This window comes from Camelus ferus, chromosome 10, assembly GCF_009834535.1.
Source record: "Camelus ferus isolate YT-003-E chromosome 10, BCGSAC_Cfer_1.0, whole genome shotgun sequence".
Taxonomy (NCBI): Eukaryota; Metazoa; Chordata; class Mammalia; order Artiodactyla; family Camelidae; genus Camelus; species Camelus ferus.
This window is the reverse complement of record NC_045705.1, coordinates 32,680,106-32,703,270: the sequence shown is the minus strand read 5'-3', so window position 1 is coordinate 32,703,270 and position 23,165 is coordinate 32,680,106. Positions and strand designations below refer to the sequence as shown.

At 38.0% G+C, this 23,165-nt stretch overlaps 2 protein-coding genes and 1 pseudogene across 2 annotated transcripts; 1 reads left to right on the top strand and 2 right to left on the bottom strand.

Annotated features, from left to right (window-relative positions):
- The first annotated feature begins 4,626 nt into the window (after window positions 1-4,626).
- Window positions 4,627-5,580, top strand: LOC102522758 (olfactory receptor 9G4). The gene has a single exon (XM_006188362.2). The coding sequence runs from the start codon at window positions 4,642-4,644 to the stop codon at window positions 5,578-5,580; it is 939 nt and encodes a 312-aa protein (XP_006188424.2). The 5' UTR covers window positions 4,627-4,641.
- Window positions 5,581-7,348: 1,768 nt separating this feature from the next.
- LOC102523012 lies at window positions 7,349-8,277 on the bottom strand (annotated as a pseudogene).
- Window positions 8,278-18,361: 10,084 nt separating this feature from the next.
- Window positions 18,362-19,365, bottom strand: LOC102521990 (olfactory receptor 1013-like). The gene is given in 3 exon segments (XM_032490448.1): window positions 18,362-18,733; window positions 18,735-19,208; window positions 19,210-19,365. Coding segments are annotated over 3 exon segments (918 nt in total). The 3' UTR covers window positions 18,362-18,445.
- Between the last annotated feature and the right edge of the window lie 3,800 nt (window positions 19,366-23,165).

Below are 23,165 nucleotides of genomic sequence, written 5' to 3'. Positions count from 1 at the left end.
TCCCATACTTCTAACAGATAAGCAATAAGGATTTACTGTATAGCAGAGGAAATTACAATGAATATCTTGTAATAACCTATAATGGAATCTAATCAGAAAAAAATCACTAAATCTCTATGCTGTACACCTGAAAACAATACTGTAAAGCAACTACACTTCAATAAAAAAGAAAACACACACACACACACACACACACACACACACACACACAGGTGATTAACTCTGTCCCTATCACAGGACTCCTCAGTCCAAGGCAAATCAAATTTGCACTTCCAAGCCTGTCAATTTTTTGTGAAATGCATGTAAGTAGGTGATCAAAAAAAAAAAATTTAACTTTCAGGATTGTAGAAAGATTATGAAGGACACTGTTATTCTGGCTTAAATGGTCTCTTGGTGGAAACTTGGCTTTGTTTTTTCTTGAGCTCAGATTTTAAAAATAAATCAAGTGTAATTCATATTTCTCAGAATAAAAATAACTGCCATAAGTTAGATATACTTTCTGGTGACACACAGGGCCAAGCATGTTACGTCCACAGCTCTGATAGTTCTCTTACTTTTTTTTAAAGGTGAAGAAGTGTGGGTTGGGGGCTGTTAAGGACTTTCCCAAGGTGACAGATCTACCAAGGGATGGGATCAGGATTTGAACTCAGGTGCCCTTTCAATTGTGCGGTAATGCGAGGCTGCGTATCCCAGCCCCGTCAGCTCTCAGCTAGGGTTGCTGCTATGTCTGTGTTTAGCCATAAGGTCAGTGAGGGCTGGATTATGAAGAATGGAATGGCCCCACTCCCATGTCAGAGGTCCAGCTTGCTGTTAGCTGGGGTCTCAAAAAGGATGCAGCCACAAGTGTCATCATTCAGCAAGCAAACTGAGGCTTATTTACATCGTGGTAGCAGAATTCCAAAAGTGAGAAGAGAAGCTTGCAGTGTCTTTTGAGATCCAGGCCTGGCATCTGCATGGTGCTGCCTATGTTGTAAACTGGTGGCCAAAACAAGCCACAAGGTCATTCCAGATGGAAAAGTAGCCTAACAGAATGTACCCTTGATATCATGAAATCACTGAAGAATTGCGGTCACTTAAGAAGTACGTATTATGTAGATCATTGGTTTGTGGTTAATTTATCACTTTTTCTTTTAAATATTAGAGGTTTGGTACCAAATATAATGTGATTAATTTGTGATACAATTAAGTTTCACACAGAAGTCAGAATGATGACTACGATTCAGGCTTTTAATAGAATGTTCTAAGACATATCAGTTTTATTTATCCACTCTTCAAGATTTTGTAGTGTCTTGTAGTTTTCTTACCAAAGTACACAGGGGATGCTTTCATTACCAACCAATCCTTTGAAAGGATCTTGTCTTTAATATTTTTCTAGTATAAGGTTAAATTACTGTATAAATACACATTCCTGGTTAGAAGAGAAATTGAGATTGAGAATCTTTGAGTCTTTTTTATCAGGATAAGTTCCTGGTTTACATAATTCCTTGTAATTCAGTGAGTTTGAATACCTCTTTCCTACCTTTATCAGAAACTGGCCTCAACAGGTCATAGAGAATGAAGGATTTCGGAGAAGTTCTATATGTAAGAGGGAATTTTTCTTCTCTTTTATTTTTTTCTTAATTTAGCTATTTTTTTAATTTTAAAAAATTTAGTTGAAATGTAGTCAATTTACAATGTTGTGTCAATTTCTGATGTACAGCAAAATGTTTCAGTCATACATGTACATACATATATTCATTTTCATTATTTTTCATTATAAGTTACTATAAGATATTGAATGTAGTTCCCAGTGCTATACAGTATAAACTTGTTGTTTATTTTACATATAGTTGTTTTATATAGTAGTTAGTATCTACAAATCCCAAATTCCCAGTTTATCCCTCCCCACCCCCATAGTAACCATAAGTTTGTTTATTATGTCTGTGAGTCTGTTTCTGTTTTATAAATAAATTAATTTGTGTCTTTTTTTTTTTTTAAAGATTCCACATATGAGTGATATCATATGGTATTTTTCTTTCTCTTTCTGGCTTACTTCACTTAGAATGATGATCTCCAGATCCATCCATGTTGCTGCAAATGGCATTATTTCATTTTTTATGGCTGACTAGTATTCCATTATGTAAATATACCACAACTTCTTTATCCAGTCATCTGCTGATGGACACTTAGGCTGTTTCCATGTCTTGGCTATTGTGACTAGTGCTGCTATGAACTTTGGGGTGCATGTGTCTTATCAAATTAGAGTTCCCTCTGGATATACACACAGGAGTGGGATTGCTGGATCACATGGTAAATCTATTTCTAGTTTTTAAAGAAATCTCCATACTGTTTTCCATAATGGCTGCACCAAACTACATTCCCACCAATTTTCCTCTCTTTTAATCCATTCTCTGATCTGAGGTAAGAGTAAACCTTGAAAATGTTAATGAGCTTGTGTTCCTTTCTCATAATGGTGGTGACTACCGTTTGTGCTGGTTTAAAGGCCAAAATCCCTAATCTGGCTTCCAGTGAATTTTGTGAGCTGATAACTCTATGGCTTTATTCTGGTTCCTCTCTCTGTGCCATCTTTATTTAGCCCCTGTCAGCATCTTCAACTCTCCAGACTCTCTCATGTGAGGGACCTGATACATGCTTTTCCTTCTCATGGAAATGCTCTCCCTTCTCATTATCCCCAACAATGGGCTGTATTGCACTCATTTTTCAGATCAAATTTATACATCTTTTCTTCTGAGAAGACTTTAAGCTTAGATATATATGCACAAAAACCCAGAACATTAATTTTTTTCAGTTCTTTGTCTCTTTAAGTCAGTAGTCTACTACTAATACAGTAATAATTGGCTCTGTCCAGCTACTTTAGATTCCCCCCCCCAAATTATATTGCATTAAAAATGAGCTTCATAAGTTCTAGATTTTTAAAAAATTCCTTAGACAAGTGATAACGTAGCAGAGATGGTTTATAGTAACCATTGAGGTGGTGTCCATGACCCACCATTTTATCTGCTACCAATATAATAACCAAAAATTCCTGCCAAGATAATTCTACTCAAGCTTGAGCATATTCAGAAGGAAGTTGTACAAATAAATAACAACATAGTACTATAACTGGGGAGCTCCCAGGGTGTGTGTGGGAACCAATCATGTGAGTGATATAGTTTGGTGGAAGTTCTAGTAGGTGAAAAAAAGTGGTGAGGAGGGCGTTTGTAAAGGTTTACATTAAAGCCATTTCTAGAACCTTGGATGTATGACTAGAGCATCTGTGCTTCGTGCGTTCATGAGACAAGATCCATCAGATACTATAAAGAAACGGAATGGTCCTCTTTAACCACAGTGTCATCAATCAAGTCACATCCTCTCTGAACCTATTAGCTACATTTGAAAGGTTAGGATACCCAATCTTTGAAAGATATCTCACGAAGTAACAAGTGAAGACAATAGACCTTGAGGTAGGAAACTTGGATTTGCATTCTAGTTATAACATTGTTTCTAGCTTAGCTCAAAGAGAAGTGTTTTAATATTTAAATAAATCATAATCTTCTTAATTTTAGTTTGCCCTCGCTGCATCTCTACCTGGGGGGAAGTAAGCTGGTCACTGGGGCATTAGCACTAATTCTATAGTGTTTGACATTAGATACCTTCTCTTAGCTTCTCTCTGAGAGCCCTGCAAGTTCAAGATATAAATTTTGAAGGATTCATGGTTTCTCAATTTATCTTTAACACCAAAAATTTGGTTCTTCCTAATGTTCACCACCTACTATATCAAAAAATGCTTAAACCATATATACAATATATATGTATACATATATAAATCTCATGTCAACTAGAGAAAATATGGAATAAAAACAGTTTAAAAAAAAAGCTATTTTCATAGGTGAAGAAATTCAGGTTGTCAGAGGATTATAGGATTGCCTTAATTGGGGAACAGGAGAAAAAATACATTTACAAATAAGAGAGGCAAGCGGCTTAACAGTTGAGAGCACATATTTTTGATAAAGAAAGTTCTGGGTCCAAATACCGGCTCTGCTGTTGACTAGTACTGGGAACTTGGAAATGTTTCTTAAATTACTGTGAGGATTATAATAATACTTACCATATACGTTGTGGAAAGAATTAAGTGGTTAAGTATAGAACTGAGGATACTCTCTGAGCACAGTGAGTCATGTCTGTACTAGTCTGTTTGTATTAACGGTGGCAGGGGTGGAACAGTAAACTGGCATTTGTGAAGTACCAGCACGTGCCTGACATGTCAACACTCGCTGACACACACGGGACACTCACATGTTTGGGTGCTCACCGTGGGCCTGACGTTTGGCTGGATGCTTTCCTTTATGTCTCCTTAACTCCATCAGACAACCTGTCATAGCTCATCATTTTTCTCACCTGCTGGACGAAACTAAGGGACTTGTCCTGCATGAAACAATTAGTAAGAAACAATTAGTAAGTAAAAGCCCTAATTCCAAAATCAGATCCCAACTCCCATTCCGGTGGTCTTTCCAAGTCACAGACTGAATTTTTTTATCTTTTTATCTAGATAGGAAGGGGTTCATGAATTGTTGACTTGAGCCATATACCTTTATTTCTTTCAAAACAAAAATCACTAAATTTTTTTTTCATGACTGTTATCAGGCCTTCCCCTCTGTGGACATGGAAATAGGAAATCGCACCATCCTGACTGAGTTCATCTTACTGGGTCTCTCTTCAGACCCCCAGTGGCAGCTGATTCTATTTGGAATATTCCTGGTGCTCTACTTGATCACCTTGTCAGGGAACATGACCCTAGTTATCTTGATCTGTGTCAATTCCCGCCTGCACACACCTATGTATTTTTTCATCGGCAATCTGTCTTTTTTGGATTTCTGGTACACATCTGTGTATACTCCCAAAATCCTGGCCAATTGTGTCTCAGAAGATAAGCGCATTTCCCTGGCTGGGTGTGGAGCCCAGTTGTTCTTTTCCTGTGTTGTGGCTTACACTGAGTGCCATCTCCTAGCGGCCATGGCCTATGACCGCCACGCAGCCATCTGTAACCCGCTACTCTACTCAAGCACTATGTCCAGCTCTCTCTGTACCAGACTCGTTGCTGGCTCCTACACAGGAGGCTTCTTGAATGCCATCGCCCATGCCGCCAACACCTTTCGCCTGAGTTTCTGTGGCAAAAATATCATCGACCACTTCTTCTGTGATGCACCGCCATTGGTGAAAATGTCCTGTACAGATACCCAGGTCTATGAAAAGGTCCTCCTGGGAGTGGTGGGCTTCACTGTCCTCTCCAACATTCTTGCCATCCTGATTTCCTATTTCAACATCCTCCTGGCTATTCTGAGGATCCGCACGGCCTCAGGAAGGCGCAAAGCCTTCTCCACCTGTGCGTCACACCTCATCTCGGTCATGCTCTTCTATGGATCCTTGCTCTTCATGTATTCAAGGCCAAGTTCCACCTACTCCCTGGGGAAGGACAAAGTGGCTGCCCTGTTCTACACTGTGGTCAACCCACTGCTCAACCCTCTCATCTATAGCCTGAGAAACAAAGATGTCAAGGAGGCCTTCTGGAAAGCAACACAGATCAGAAGTCGCCAGAGATGAAGGTTATCTTTTGGCAGCACGCTCTCATTGCACTTTCCATGTTACAAACATGTTTGTAAGTGTCGCAACATTTCAAGTAAATGCAACAGGTTATACTTAAAAGATGAAACATTGATCAAACCATTTTTAATTATTTATTATTATTTTGTTGTGATTAAACTATTTTAAATCCATAATATCGAGCTGTTTGATGTTCTACAGTATTGTGTTTTGCTTCTTGGCAGTACTAGATTTTCATAAAAATTATCAGCTTGATTATCTGTGAGAGGTTTTAGAAAGAGAAAAAGAGGAATTGGTTGGGTTTTGTGCATATAGTTTGACTTTCAATCTTAGCAGACTTTGTTGTGTGGGGAAAAGATTGGAATGGCTAAATGTCAGGAAATTTTCAAGATTTTCTGCATATTTATTTTCAGCAAGGAATCCCTCTATATTCTTTCATAAAACTCTAACTGAGTATGTAGAAAATGCCTTTGTAAATTTGTATCTTCTGTATCAGTTTAACATTAGGCAAAAATATTTGAGTTGTTTAAATTGAAAACAAACAAACAATTAAACACCTTTCTAAATCTATGGAGGGACGTGTCTCTAGGATGGTGTATCACCCTGCAAGCAGGATTTGTCACAGAGAAGGGGTATGCCACACTTCTTCCTCATTTCATACACCACGTGTTCTCCATGAAGGAAAGTAACATCAGGTGGAACTAACAGAAGCCAACCTACCAACCCACCCACCAACAAAACCCCCACTATATTCTAAACTCAGTGCTTTTTTGTCCTACCAGAAGATTAAATATATATGTATATTTAATATTATATCTATTTACTTATTTTTTATTTGCTTGTTTTTTGGGGTTATTTTTGTGTTTGTTGGGGGATGAGGAGAGGCAATTAGGTTTATTTATTTACTTATTATTTTAATGGAGGTACTGGGGCTTGAACCTAGGACCTCGTGCATGTTAACCATGTACTCACCACTCAGCTATATCCTACCACCTCCTACCAGAAGATTTTAAGTACAAAGAAACCTAAAGCTCCATATTCAGTATATGGCAAGTCTAGTTGGGATTTTTTCCCATACTTTTTATAACACTGCTAATTAGAGATTATTAGTTACACATGATGAATGACTAGCTGGTGCCTAAGAAGTCAAAACTTTGTTATTGAAATATTATAGTCATTGTTGTAATGATCACATACATAGAACTCATTTAAATTAAAAGTACAAAGCAAAAAATTGTGCCCACTCCACTCTTTGCACTAGCTCTGATGTTTCTGATCTTTCATTTGCATTCATTAAATAACACATCACTGCCGTCTCTGTTTTCAGCACAACATTATTAACATTCCTTTTTCTTCGACTTCCACAGAAGTTCTGTAAGTACTGGACAAGAAGGATTAGGGATGTATTCCTCAAATCTCCAGAATCAACTTAACTTTTTTTTCATATTCTCATAAATCCAATAAAGTAGAGAAAATAAATTGGGATCCACTTAGAAAAAGAAAAGTAAAATTTAATTTTTTGGGATCCCAGATAGAATATATACACTTCTATTTTGCATTGAACCTAATACTACATTAAAAAAAAACTATATTAATATTAAAATGAATCAGTATATTATAGATTATAATTGTCACTAAAGCAAAAACTAATAAAAACAAAATCTTTTTCAAACAGGTGTTTTATTAATGCCTCTCCCCAGGCCTCTCCTGAAGCAGTCTATTTGCACTGAGCACTGGTTTGGGAAATATCCGTAGCTTAGACTTTGCATTATGTTACCCTGAAGAGTTTCTTCAGAGCTTATTTCACGTCTTTATTCCTCAGACTGTAGATCATGGGGTTCAGCGTGGGGAAGAGCACAGTGTAAAATGTGGACACCAATTTGTCCCTCTCGAGGGAATAGCTGGAACTTGGGCGAGAGTAGATGTAGAGAATGGAGCCATAGTACAAGCCATAGTACAAGAGACCAGGTGGGAGGAGCAGGTGGAGAAGGCTTTGAGGCGGCCCTGGGTGGAGCGGATCCTCAGGATGGCAGCGATGATGAAGAGATAGGAGGCCAGGATGAGCACAGCGGGGGTGATGACGTTGGAGGCCAGGAGGAAGTACAGCACATCCTGGAAGGTCTCCTTCACATCACATGCTAACTTCACCAGGGGTGGGACATCACAGAAAAAGTCATCAATAACATTGTCACCACAAAAACTCAAAGTGAATGTGTTGCTGGTGAGTAGTATTGCATTGACAAAACCTCCAGTGTAGGAGTAGACAAGCAAGCAGAGGCACCGTCTCCTTGACATGGCCTGAGCATAGAGCAGGGGGTTGGAGATGGCCACATAGCGGTCATAAGCCATGGCAGCCAACAGGTAACACTCACTGTATGCCAGCCCGGCAGAGAAGAAGAACTGAGCTGCACACCCTGCAAAGGAGATGCTCTTGTCTTCAGAGTTGCAGGTCATCAGGATCTTTGGAGTGTAGACAGAGGAATACCAGAAATCTAAAAAAGACAGATTCCCAATGAAAAAGTACATGGGTGTGTGCAGCCGTGAGTCATTACAGATCAACACCATGAGAGTGGTATTTCCTACCAGGGTCACAGAGTAGACAGCAAGGAACACCACAGAGAGGACCACCTGCATCACAGGGTTTGTTGTGAAGCCCACCAGGATGAACTCAGTGACCGTGTGATTGCTTCTCTCCATGGTTTAAAGAGACCTCACCTACAAATGAAAGAGTGAGATGTTTACCGCAACCAGTACCAAAGGAGGTCATTCTCTGTTACAAACCTGTGAGATATGGTCAAGGCCTTGGTTATTGGAGTAAGGAAGATCTGAGCAGGAATCTTGGCTGGGTTAGGCAAGTGATGGAAGCTTTCTGAGCCACAATTTATTTATGTTATTAAAATGCGTTTAGTAGTAGGAGGCCTTAAGGCTGTTTGGCCATTTATTCTTGTATTTAAAAACATTTCTTGAGCCCTTGGTGCTGTCTAGGCATTGGAATACAGAAGTGAGGTTGATAAGGTTGACCCTTACTGAGTCTTCATTTGGAAGGGAGAGATACATAATAAATAAACAAGAAAGTATAGAAATATTTTTAGTTAATGTTAGATGATATTAAGAAAGTAAAACTGGCTCATGAAGTGAAGAGGAACTGGGAGTGGAGCTAATTAAATTCAAATACTGAGGGAAAAATGTCTATTTCCCATTTCCAAGCTACAAATGAACAAGTAGTTCAAAGCCCATGAGATGTGGGAGAGGACCCGTGGTTTAGAAGGTGGTGACACATGAAGGGTGGTAGAATATGCCATCCCAATATGCCACTTTGGCATAAGAATTATTTTAAGCTAATGGCATTAAAAAAAATTAAACAGTAGATACCCAAGTACAGTGTGATCTCCCTTTTGCTTTCTGAAAATAAGAAATAAAACTTTTACGTGAGAGCTGCCCTCCTAATACCAGGAGAAGAGAAACATTCTCATTATCAAAGACAGGAAGCTGAGACCAAAAGAATTCTGCACAAAGAGTTTTTGTTAAAATAATTCTTTTTTTCTTTTTCATCCATGTTGTAGCATGTATCATTATTTAATTCTTTTTTATTGCCTAACAATATTCCTCTATGTAGATACACTATATTTTGTTTACCCATTCATCAATTGATAGGTATTTAATTTTTTCTACTTTCTGGCAATGATGAACAATGCTGCTATGAACGAATCTTGAGTAGACATCCAGGAGCAGAATTGCATAGTCACATGGTAAATCTGTATTTAACATTTTTAAGAACTGCCAGACTGTCTTTCACATTAGCTGTACCATTTTTCAATCCCACCAGCTTGGTGTGAGGGTTCTAATTTTTTCTTAATTTTCACCAAAACCAGTTGTCTGCCTTTATAATATTAGCAACGCAAGTGTGTCTGAAGTGTTAAAATACTGTGATTTTGATTTACATTTTCCTAATGACTAGTAATGTTGATCATTTTTTCATATGTTTATTGGCTATTTGTTTTTCTTCTTTGGAATAATATCTATTCAAATCTTTGACCCATTTTTAATTAGGTTTTTTGTCTTTTTATTGTTAAATTGTAAGAGTTCTTATATATTCTGGAGACAAGTCTCTTATCAGACATATGACTTGCAAATATTATCTCCCATTCTTTGGATTATCTTTTTATTTCTTGGTGATGTACTTTCATGAACAAAGGGTTTTAAATTTGATAAAGTCCAATCTATGTATTTTTTTCCTTGCTTGCTTTTGGTGTCTTATCTAAGAAATAATCTAGCCCAATAGCCTAAACCTGTGGTCACAAAGATTTGCTCTTTTTCTTCTGAGATTTTTATAGTTTTAGTTCTTAAATGTAGACCTATGATCCATTTTGAGTTATTTCCTGTATATGGTGTGAGGTTGGGAATCAACCTCATTATTCTGAGTGTAAATATCTAGTTGTTTCAACACCGTTTGTTGAAAAGACTATTCTTTCCCAACTGAATTGTCTTGGCACCCTTGTCAAAAATCAGTTGATTATTGTTTTGGTTTCTTGTTGTCCCTGTAACAAGTTACTTCATACTCAGTGGCTCAAAATAATACAAATATGTTACCTTATAGTTCTTTAGGATTAGAATTTGGACTCAACCTGGGTCCAACAGGGCTGATATCAAGATGTCAGCAGGGCTGTGTTCCTATCTGGAGACTCTCAGGGAGAACCCTTTCCTTGACTTTCAGCTTCTAGACACTGCCCACATTCCATGGATCGTGATCCCTCTCCTCCATCTTTAAAGTCAGCACCAGCATGTCTCTATGACCATTCTTTAACAGTCACATCTCCCTCTGACTCCTTCTGCCTCCTTTTCAACTTTTAAGGATCCTTGTGATTATGTTAGGTCCAGCCTATAGTCCAGTATAATCTATTTTAAAGTCACTTGATTAGCAACCTTATTTTCCACTTCCCTTGTAACCAAATATATTCACATGTTCCAGGGATTAGAATGTGAACATTTTGGAAGGCATTATCCTACCTACCAAAACCACAAATGTAGCAGTTTTTTGTTTTTTTGTTTTTCCTGGACTCTCCATTCTACTCCACTGATCTTTATGTCTGTCCTTATATCAATGCCTCTTACTGTAGCTTGTAGTAAGTTTTGAAATTGAGATGTGTGAACCCTTCAGCTTTGTCCTTCCTTTTAAAACAATTCTTACCTTCCTTTCGCCTACACATATATTCTTAGTTACTGTTTCACAATTGCTTCTCTTTGTTCAACTTGTAGAAATCATTTAGATTTTGCCACTTCTTTGGGTCTTTATTTCTTCATGAGGGCTTCCCTGTGATATAAAACTTATATTACATAAATTTGTATGCTTTTCTCTTGTCTTACGTCAGTCTAATTTTCAGGCCCAGACCCTAAAGTAAAAATTTGCCTCCTCTGCACAGTTTTCCTCCACAATCATAGAGGAAATTCTCTCCTCAGTTATTCTGCAGGAGCCTTTGACACATTTATCATAAATCCCAGAGAGAGAATCAAACTGAGCATTAGAGTGAACTGTCACAGTGGAGACCTGCAAATTAATCCATCTGGTTATGGCAAGTAAAAAGAAATAAGTTATTGTAGGTCTTTTGGAGTCCCAAAGCCCAGGATTTAGCACTGCTTTCCAGTTTTTATAACTAGCCATGTACAATTCTAAAAAAGACATATCCCAATTTGATACCATCTGTAGTGGTAGTTCTCAGTTCTATCACAGTCACAAATTTCCACTTTACAACAAGCATTTTTTAATGCTTCTTTTATAGTCCTAAAATGAAATTTATAGTTAATGTAACATTTTGGTTCTCTGAGACCCAAAATCCAATCTGGGGGTTGTTCTCCCACACATAAAACAAGCAATACTCTGGACACCAGCAAGGTGTCCAAGAATTCAACAGAATTTTAACATTATCTACCCTGAGATAGCATTGGATTTTACAGGAAAAGGCTCAGTCCCACAAGACTGCTCCTTCTCCCAACTTCAGATACCAGTTGCAAGCCCAGGTTGTTACCTGTACTTCTGAACAACTTGCTATAAATCAGAGGTTTCCAGGAGCCCCACCTTGGGTTTGATTAGTTCCCAGAGCAACTCACAGAACTCAGAGAAACATTTTATCTAGGAGTTATGTGAAGGAATAAAAAGACAGCTGGAGAATATCCCTGAGGGGTAAGATTACTTGCAATGATATTGTGCCCAGTTCACCTTTTCATGAGTCTACTGGGTCTCTGGGGTCATGCAGAGATATGAGCCCATCAGGAAATAAACTCCATGAGAGTAGAAATTTTTGTCTGTTTTGTTCATTGCTATACAACCAGTACCTAGAATTTTACCAGGCATATAGTAGACACACATACATATTTAATGAATGAATGGATGAATGAACAAATGAATGAATGAGTTGCAAGAGAAACAAGTCGATAGTATCAATTTTCTGGGTGGCTTCTAATGATGGCATTTTATCCTTCGACTATCAGCAGAATTGTTTGAGATCTCATATGTGTTTTCTGGCACGAGTAACCCTTGGCCAGTTGTATTGCCTGCAGAAAGGAATAGAAAGAAACAAACAAATCTGCCTACAAAATATCCTTACCAAATATTTGTTTGTCCAAATGGACCGAGTCTGTATTGTCAGCTAAAGAATGCCACCATCTGGCCCTACGAGGGTTGAGTCATTAGCCACTGAATTTTCCCATCCTTCAACACACCCTGAAAAGAGTTCAGGGTGAGGATGAAGAATGAGATACTGTGCTCTGGGAAAACTGGCAGGACAGGCCTTCAAATAGATATTTCTGGGAGAAAATTCTATGAATGCAATTTCTTGCATCTTCCCATAGGAAGAGGAGCACTAAGATCACTAAGATGTCTGTGTCTTCTGACCAGCAGCAACCTTCTACCAAGCCGTGTGCTCGATTGCACGACGCCTCTAAAACCACTTATGTGCTGACCTCCCCTCTTGTGTCTTCAGAGCAGCTCCTCTGAGGCATCTAAGAGGGCGTCCCTCGTGTCTCTCAGGCAATAGTCCTAAGTCCCCAAATAAAACTGAAACTCACGGCTCTCACATTGTGCTTTTTTATTTCAGTCGACAGTGTCAGAGAAGCTTTTCAGGTCAGCAACAGACTTTCTGTCACAGAATGCCACGGTGGATATAGGAAGCCTGCTTTAGAAATCAGAGCTGACTGTTTAAACCAGAGACAGCTTGGATACCATGAAAAAAAAAATGACTTTCAGGCAATTAACAAGGATTCCACTTCTCCACCCAGAGGCGACACTGCAAAGGCTCAAATTCTTTATATGTAAAGCAAGGATAACTTATCCCTCCTATGGTGTGTTGTTACTGAGATAACTCAAAGGAGGACTAACCACAGTGCCTGGCACATCATAGACACTCAGGTAACCAGTGGTTCTCAAATGTCATGCCCATAACATTCACCTGGCCCAGCCCAGAGCTCCTAATTCAGCAGGCTAGCGGTGGGGCCCAGGAACCAGCTTTCACTGAAGCAGCCCAACGGCTTGTCTGTGGATCAAGTCTGAGAGATGCTGAAATAAATATCATTTGTTTCCTTATTTTTCTTTATATCAGGAGTCCTGCCTCCATTATAATGTTGTGAAGACTCAAAGGGTTAACAAATACAAAGATGTGTTGCATGTTTACATTTTAAAAGAGAAGCTACAGACAGATCTACTTTGAATCCTAACACCAACGGAAGAAGATGGGGCACACATTTCCCTGGGCAGGGACTGACTTGAAGAACTGAGTTCTGTGTTTGTTAATCACAGTCAGAACACTGTGACAATCCAGCTGTGTTTGCTAACTAGCTGACAGGTTGTCCTTCCTAACTAAGGACATATTTTTGTGTTAAATTAAATAATGCACTTTTCTTTCAAAACTGTTAAAATATAACCTTTTATATTTAGAGAGAAGCTTCTCTTAGCTGGAATTCTTCTCAAAAATGCCATATGCCTTTGCGCTGTCTTAAAGAATATTAAACAAAAAAATTTGTACTTTTTTGGATGTCTTTTGCTCTTTAGAAAAATAATCTCTAGTAATCACTGCTGCTTCATTCTGTTACCTCAGTTGCCCGTGAGATATTAACACTGCTGTTTCTTTCGTAAGTGGTTCCTGATAGTAGCTTGCTTGTTTGTTTTTCTGGTGTATTTAGGTTATTATTATTTTTTTCTTTCATCCCTTGTCTTTTTCTGCAATATTAATGGATATTTTTGTCTCTAATAATGAAAAGTGCTACTTCTTCTTGTGAACTCTCAGAAGTTTCAGAAACTTCAGTAGGAAGATGGTGAAGATATTTCAAAAGAGGCCCCTTCATTAGCACATATTGTATCTTAGTATGTGAATGATCTTAAGACTGGTTGTGAGGAACAGGTAACATTTTCCGTCTAACTGTAGCATCTGAATTAGTCAACTTACCTAAAATTCTCAGCAACATCATCACCTCAACAGAGTTCAAATCTGCCTGTCCCAGAATCTTTTATGCCAGTTTCTGAATCCCCAGGGTTGTACTTCCTGCAGCCCCTTAGGAGTTCCTAGGCTTTGCTAATAACTAACAGAACAATTAAATAGCATTGCGTGTTGACAAATTGGGTATTATTCAATGATGGGGAATTTTTTTTTTGAGACTACAATTCCCTGGTGAAATGTAACGTCAAAATTTCCATTGTCATTCTCTCTAGTTATGTAGAAGGCAAAATAAACATGTGTGTACATGCTTGTGTATACTATACATTTATATCCAGATATTTGCATATTAAAGCATATACGCTCAGTAATGCTGATATCTTTATTATCTGCTGAATACCTTTTGTCCTTCCAAATCCATTCTCTACACTTTTAACCTGCTCTTTGCTTCAGGATGCTCAGCTGTCTTAACTGTATCAGTAGGTTCCTTTGTGCTCTGTCTGCTTAATGGGTTTAGCCAGTGGTTGTCACTGGCAGGGAAAGAAGTGAGGTCAGAGTGATTTTTCCCTGTCCTCTTTTTTTGCAAAGATACCACAGATGTCTGCATTCCTGGACCTAGACCGTACCTCCTGCCAAGTGACCCATTTCCAAGCTCTCTCTCCAGAGCGTATAACCTCACTCTGTTCTTACACCATCAAGAATAGAGAAGTAACACGCTCTGAAGTTATTAGTTCTAGGGGTAGTACACTATTTCTTGGGATACAAGTAGAAATTATACATATCTTGTGGTAAGTTGGCTTTTGCTGAAATTTAAATCTGGACTATCCAATGGAAGAAAAGAAACAGGCAGGCAGAAAGCTGTATTGCAATATTCAACTCCCAGAGACAAGAAGGGAGCAATTTCCCAATGTGCCACAAACCCTAGATCATAACCAAATATTTTGTTGTTCAGATATTTGTGGCAATGTCTCATGGATTAGGTGATTCTTATGGAATGAAGTAGGTAAGAAAACAACCAAGGTGATATTTTCCTTGTAAGGAAAAAACATCTGTCTTTACTTGGATAAAAACTACCTCAAGATGATCTAGTAGGGAAATGACACTCCTGGGTAATTCTCCAACGTGAGCTACTTTACAGCCACTGAAAACTTGGACCGATGGGGAAACATGGACCCTTTGAGGAAGAATCTTGAAACTTAGCCAATGTGTACACTGTACATCTTCTTCCAAGGCTTCTTATGAATGGCTAGCAACCATTTATGAGAGTAATCTTATATTGGGAAAAGGTAAATATCTAGATCTTCTGTGGGTTATTGGATACTGACTCTGAATTAACACTAATCTCCAGTGATGGAAAAACATCAGGGGTACACACTTGACAGTGGGTCTCGTAAAAATAATTTAAAGATAGTTTTGGCTTGCATGCATCTCTCATTGAGCCCAGTCAGAATAGATATGTAGATGATTATTTTTAAACCCAGACCCAGACATCGTATTGGGTATAGCTACATTCAATAAAACAAACCCCTCATTTTAGCTCCCTGTCCCTGACCCATGGAATGAGGCTTACTGTTGTTGGGAGTTCAGGTAGAAATTTCTGTAACTGCTTCCCCTACACCCCCTCAGCTAAGACAGTGTACAAAATGCAGTGTTGCGTCCCTGGGGGCAAGTGCTGAGATTAGTGCTTTCATCAAAACTTGAAGATGCCAGGTTGGGGATCTCAGTCCATCAAGTTGAACCCCTCTCTTTGTCTGAGGGGAAAGGACTGAGGGTCTTCAAAGGGGAGGTCATGAGTGAACCAGGGCAGAATGCTTCCCCAGAGAAACACCCTCAGGTGCTCTGACCGGTTGGAATCCAGGAAGTACCCTGGTCATGCTGGGCTCCTCCTGCATCGAACTGATAGGGACCACTCTGCTGGGCAGGGCGATTGATGCCAATCACCAGAGAAAAATTACTGGAGGCTGTAAAATGCGATCAAGAAGTATCATGGCTGGAACCCAGGGGATTTAGCAGTGTATTTCCTAGCATCCTCTTAGCCTTCTCTGTCAAAGGAAAGGTACCACAAACAAATAAAAACAAGATAATCAAAGACCCAGTTCTAACAGTAAGATAATTTGGACAACTTACCAGGTAACTTTCATTCAACTGAAGTGCTGAGAAAGTGTGAAGGGACCAGAGCCATGCAAGAAGGGAGGTAGAGAGAGAGGTTTGTTTTGTGATTATAACAATGGGAAGTTACAGTAAATTTCAGCTATATCGATCCTATTGCCCACCTCCTTTATTTTATTTTTTTTTTTTTTTACCAGATACAACACTGAATGTGAATAAAAAACCCCATATAGTGTGATTTTGGGGATCCCAAAAGTCCTGCTCTCCAGAAATGTCCACTGTCCATCACATGCTGTGAAAGACCAGTAAGTATCATTTTTTTAAAATAGCATGTGTAAATCCAAGGAAATTTTTGCGTGCAGAAGTACACTCACAAACATTTGTACTTACAAAAATTTGTATTAAAGCTCATATATCTAAAAGACACAGTTTAGAAACTACTTTCTTTTAAGACTTTAAACTTCATTTGTATTTTGAGTAATAAAATTCCCTAAGAAATACATGCTGTAATTTCAAATTAATGTTGAAGATTCTTCTGAATGCTTTACAACCATAAGCTGCAGACGGAACATTCCCAACAGTGAGTAAAAACACTGACTGCCAAATTTACACTTAAACATATTCTAAAACATTCTCTAAAATACTAATGCCATATATTTAATTAAAGTTTTATTACTGTTTTTTTAATGTCTTCCTAGGATCATCATTATCTGTATCTTACCATCTTACTGGAGTCTGGTAACGTTATTTAGACTTGGTTTTGGAGTTGAGATTACTTTTTCATACACAAAATATTATGGCTATACACTTAGGTCAGTGAAATTTACCGTATCTGGGTATATTGAAAATTATTTGGAGAATGGGACTTGTTCACTTCTGTTGAAAGGATTTAAGTAGGAGATCTTGACAAGCAGTTTGAGTATCTTTATTGTAGTTAAATATCAAGATTTACAATGCTAGGATGTTTCAAGAATAGGTTTATTACACCAGCGTAACTTTTTGTTACTGACATTTCCCCATAGAATGATACAGTTAGAATATATTTTATAGAAAATATTTTATTATTAATGGGTAATAGATATCTTTTAGAAAATGAGAGTCTGCATTGGCATAAATAGCTTTTGGTCTTAGAACGTTGTCTAAATCAAGCATCTTAGGGTCATACAGTTGGGCCTAGCTTCTGTTGGGTTACTTCGTGTTACAACAAGTAGTGATGATATATGCTGGATTTAAATTTCAGGTTAATATATATCCCTGCCTGTGCTGATTAGTCTTTCCTGCTCTGAGTGGAGTTGCTGCATTTTGGGGAACTACTTGCTGACATTTTACTTTCTTGCATTTTTTAAATTGCTTATACCTATAGAAATAAGGACGTATTCAGGATTATTGAAATTAATTACATTAACATTGTTTCAGTTTTAAAAATCAAAATTTTATGCATCTCATCATATTTCCTCACTTGCCTAATCACTCCCTTTATATATTGCCCTATAAAATTTTTCTCTTTAGAATAATGTGCACCCATAGAGTTTTATTTCTCAAGTTGTTTCACCTCATTGTAGTTATTATTATTATTTATTAAAGTGATTGTGTTTTGATGCTCAAAAAGTCACAATTTGGAAGCAGAAGTCCATGGAAATTCACTACTATAAAATGCAAGAATAGCCCAGTGGGTTATACAATGATTCACAAAAATCATATCTATGGGAACTTGACTGAATTTTTTCCCTAATTGCATAACATAGGTAAGAGATGTAGATTGAAGAGGTCATGCTTGCTAAGTCTAGTTGTACTGATTATTTCATGGATGTCTCTGGATATTTGTCTTAATGATTTTGGGGGAAAAATATGTATAAAATGCTTAAGAAATTTGGTTATGGGTATGGAAACTGATGATTTCCACTACTTAATATTCATAGAAAAAAACTGAAAAATTAATTCAGCATTCTTTTTCTATTCCTAGGAAAAACTATCTAGATACTATTCTATGATTATCAGCCAGTCAAAAACCTTCATATGCTAAAGGAGTGTGCTGTTATCTCACTGTAATAAGATAGAAGGGAGGTTTTGGTTTCAAGTTCTTTGTGTCTAATCTAGAGTTACATGAAATTTAATGAAAATCCTTCTATTATTATATTTAAATTTTATCCTCCAAATTGCCTTAATTTCCTCATTTGGGTGTCTTGAATGGCCAGGTATCAAGAGTGCAAATTCTTTAACAGTCACTGGTGAGAATTCTTGATCATGATGGAACATCATGGCTGCACTTCTTGAAATATAATTACCTGATGAAAAATTGTCTTTGCATCTCATTAAAAGGAGTGAATCTTCATTTATTTGAAGAGTTTACTCAGAGCCTCCTTCACATCCTTATTCCTCAGGCTATAGATCATGGGATTCAACATGGGAAACACCACAGTGTAAAACGTAGAAACTATTTTGTCCCTGTCCAAAGAATAGCTCGATCGTGGACGAGCATAGATGTAGAGAATGGAGCCATAGTACAAGGTGACAGAGATCAGGTGGGAGAAGCAGGTGGAGAAGGCTTTGAAGCGACCCTGGGTGGAGCGGATCTTCAAGATGGTGGCGATGATGAAGAGGTAGGAAGCCAGTATGAGCAGCAGAGGGTGTGATGACATTGGAGGTCAGGAGGAAGTACATCAGAGCCTGGTAGCCATCCTTCCTGCCACAAGCCAGCTTCACCAGGGGAAGCAGATCACAAAAAAAGTCATCAATAGTGTTGTCATTACAGAAGTTCATGGTAAAAGTTTTTTTGGTAATGATGGAAGAGTTAATAAAGCCACCGAGGTATGAGGCTGCTACCAAAAATGCACATAGCTTAATGGGCATGGCCTGAGAGTAAAGCAGTGGCTTTGAGATGGCCACATAGCGGTCATAAGCCATGGCAGCCAACAGGTAACATTCACTGTACCCGAGCCCAGCAGAGAAGAAGAACTGAGCTACACAGCCAGCAAAGGAGATGCTCTTATCCTCAGAGATGCAGATCATTAGGATCTTTGGGATGTAGACAGATGGATACCAGAAATCCAAAAAAGACAGATTCCAAATGAAAAAATACATGGGTGTGTGCAGCCTGGGAGTCATTAAAGATCAACACTATGAGGGTGGTATTTCCTAACACAGTCATAGAATAGACACCAAAGAACATGACAAAGAGGACCACCTGCATCACAGGGTCTGCTGTGAAGCCCAGCAGGATGAACTCAGTCACTGTGTGATTGCTCTTGTCCATGGTTATTGGAATCTTACCTAAGAAGAGAAAAAAATGAGAATTCAGTTTTAATCACTGGCCTGAATACATAGAAAATATGTGAAATAATCTATGATCCAACAATGTAAGTTTTCATTTTAGAAAGTATTTTCATTTTGTAATAAACCACTTAGACTTTACAATTATATATATTATCAAATGATAAATTTGGGTACATTAGTCTTTTCAATAGTTTATTTGAGCAAACACTATTTGAATCACACAGCTATCAAATGAATTATGAGTACCCCAAGGAGGAAAGCTAGGAGAGATATTTTTATAGAAAAAGGCACAGATCAAAGCAAGACAATCATTTGATTGGCAATAGATTAAGCAGTTGACAAATCTGGGAAAGCCTACCTGGCTGTTTGTGATTGGTGCTTCTTAAGTTTCATTTTCTGGGATTCAAGGGCATTAACTCTGGCTTAACGTTTTATTTTGCTTACAATAGTTATCAGGGTATAAATAAGAGCCACCGCAGTCTAATGGCTCACTTGTTTAATGACTTTAGAAATGCAGTTCCAAAAGTCTGAAGTTGGGTACTGTCCCCCCCTCCACCTTAGGAATGATTGTTCAAATAAAGGATGTACTTATAATTTCTGTTTTCTTGTAGTTTAGCCTTCTTCATCATGCCAGTCTGCTTTACTGCTAAATGTGTGATTTCTTAGCTTAAAGTGTTACTTGTTTGTAACTGGAACTCTGAACATCACTTATTTTTAATATATTTTGTGAAGAATCAAGCATTTTTCTTTTAGCACTTCCATATATTGTGACACCCTGAATCCCTATAAATTCTTATCATAATAATACTTATAGGGATAAGAATATACTCAGATTATAAGAATAAAAAGTGAATATATACAATTTTGGGGAGGAAATGTATGCAGGAAAATAATATAGAAAGATGGGATTATAAAAGGCAAAGGATTAACTATTTTTTCCTTATTCTATCAATAAAAATATAATTGGCAATAGTCTAAATAGCCAATTTTATTTTATTTTATTAAAAAAATTTATTGAAGCAGTCAGTTACAATGTGTCAATTTCTGGTGTACAGCATAATGTCCCAGTCATGCATATACATATGTATATTCATTTTCATATTTTTCATTAAAAGTTATTATAAGATATTGAATATAGTTCCCTGTGCTATACAGAATAAACTTTTTTAAAATCTATTTTTATTTGCATGTAGTCAGTTTTAGATGTAAGCAATTCATATACAGTACGTAAGCAGTATAGGAGAATAAACTTACAAGTTATATAGAACTTTTAATGCACTATAATGTTTTTATCAAGAATTTTTATCTTAATAACAATTAGGCAAAAAATTACATATCTTAGAATACGACCACAAGACTTGGCATTCCATCCAATGACAGAAATGTGCTCACTTTCTTCAGGATTCCCTGCACGTAGACTCCAGCTGTGCTCTTGAACTGGATAGACAGGAATATATCTAGTGTCTGTGCATCCATGCACTGAAGGAACAGTTCCAGTCACACTAACTTCCCACCAACTAAAGTTGCTTTATAGCTAAATAAACAAAAGTTTCAGTGAATATGACAGTTATGTGTATGCTCGCCATCTTGGAACTTATAAAAACACTGTTTGTCCAAGGTTTTATTAGTGTTAATAAAACCTATTTCTGAGTAAAATGTAGGACACTATCTGACTGTCCCTCTGAGGCTTTTGCTACCATTTCTCTTCTAAAGGTCCCTGTGTTGGTTCAAACCCACACACAGCTAAATTCAGTGATGGTGCTTTGCTTCTCATCTGACTTGATCTACCAGTAGTTTTTGACAGACTTTATCCATTCTTCCTGCTAGAAACACTCTTTTCACTTGGTTTCCAGGTCATCAGACTTGCCTGGGTTTTCTTCTACTTCTAAAGCTTCTTGTTTTCCAGTAGCTTTAGAGTTATGGCCTCTAGGTTTGAATTTTGGAATGCCCCAGAATCAACCCTTGAATCTCTCCTCTTTTCCATCCACAGTCACTCTGGTGGACCATCTAGTCTAATGACTTTAAGTGCTGTTCATATGTGAGCCCCCCCGTTGTGTGTGTATGTCTCTCTCTCTCTGTTTCCTCCTGACCATGCCTCTTCTCTAAACTCCAGATTCACAGATCCAAATTCCTGCTTAACATCTCTTACACGATGTCCACTGGGAAGGTCAGGAAAAAATGAGTTTCCAATAGTCCATCCGAGGCTGCTTTGCTCTCAGACTTCTCCACTGTAGTAAATGGCATCGTGTCAGTTTAAGGATAATCATTGGATATTTTTTACTCTTGTTTGTCTTTTGCTCTGTAGCTGACTAATCAATGACTTCTTGATTCTACCTTCAAAATATACCCAGAATCTGACCCACTTTCCCACCTCCGGTGGTTCAGCCCTGCACTGAACCACTGCTATCTCACATCTGCATCACTGCAGAGCTTCCTGATGGTCTCCCTGTTTCCTCCCCACTTCTGTCCTTACCCTGCTGAGTCTCTCAGCCAGAGTGATCCTGTGAGAACACCAGTTAGATCACATCACTGTTCTTCTTCAAACACTCCAATGACTTCACAGTTTATTCAGAGTAAAAGTCCAAATCCTTACAGAGACGTACAAGCTTCTTAGCTTTCTGCTCCCGGCCCCTCCTGTTCTCTCCTTCATGGTTCACTCCGCTCCAGCCTAGTAGCAATGCTGCCCTCTTTTCAACTCCTAGAATAAACTGGTTTCACTCAGAGCCCTTGACAGTTACTCTTCCCTGTGGATAGAATGCCCTTCCTCGGGTATATTTATAGAGAATCCTCTCCCTTTTCTCAGGGGTCAGTTGCCACTCACATTACCCCTTTCCAGGTGTTCCCTGATCACCTTGGTGCAGTCCACTTCCCTGACATTCTTATACCCCTTTCTACTTTACTACTCTCCCTAGTGCTGCTCACTCTCTAGTATTACATATTGCTCATTATTCAACGTATTCTCCTTCCCCTCCAATAGAATATCATCTTTCCCACCTACTTTTGATGCAAAATGTATATCAGTTCAACATTTATCTCATTTAAATTTGTATGTTTACTATGACGTTTTGTGGGCTGTTTATTCTAAGTTGGGTACTGTCAATACAAACTGAGAAGTTTGGCGACGGAGCAAAGTCTTTAAAAACACGGATCCAGGAGAACTAAAAGGGGTTTCCTGTGAGAAAAAGTTGAAAACTCTTGTACTGAACCTTAAACTTAATATCTTCTGTTTCTATTTGTTTTATGATTCTCATAATTGTGCTAGAATTTATCACACATTAAAATAATATCTGAGCATTTTGAATACTTTACTCTGAGTCAACTACTGTGCTTAATGTTTCATAGGCATTATTTTATTTATTTCCTATTATTTTAATTTAAGAATTAACAGAAACAATTTTACAGAAGACCAAACTGAGATTTCATAAGTAGTTAGTAATTACACAATTAGTAAGTGGTGTTGTCTTACTCCAGAGACCTGGTAAGTCACCTCACTTAATATCTGATATTAGATTAACAGTTGTTTGTGGGCTTCATGGGTCCTTCTCTTTTTGGTTTCAACACCCTAACTCAAAACCAGTAGGATAATTCTGAGAGACTCATGCTGTCACAGGTAAGTACCTCACACATGTAGCATCAGATAAATACTTACTCATGGCTTCCAAATGGTCTTCCGTCAGAGTCCTGTGTCTCTTCCGTTTACAGCCAATTCTGTTTATAAGTACAGAAACATTCTGTTCACCTTTCCCAGGACCGGGACACTTACTGGCAATTGTCATAGTC

Bases quoted from the DNA above. Each gene is read 5' to 3' on its own strand.
- LOC102522758 (XM_006188362.2), top strand. From the start codon at position 4,642: ATGGAAATAGGAAATCGCACCATCCTGACTGAGTTCATCTTACTGGGT.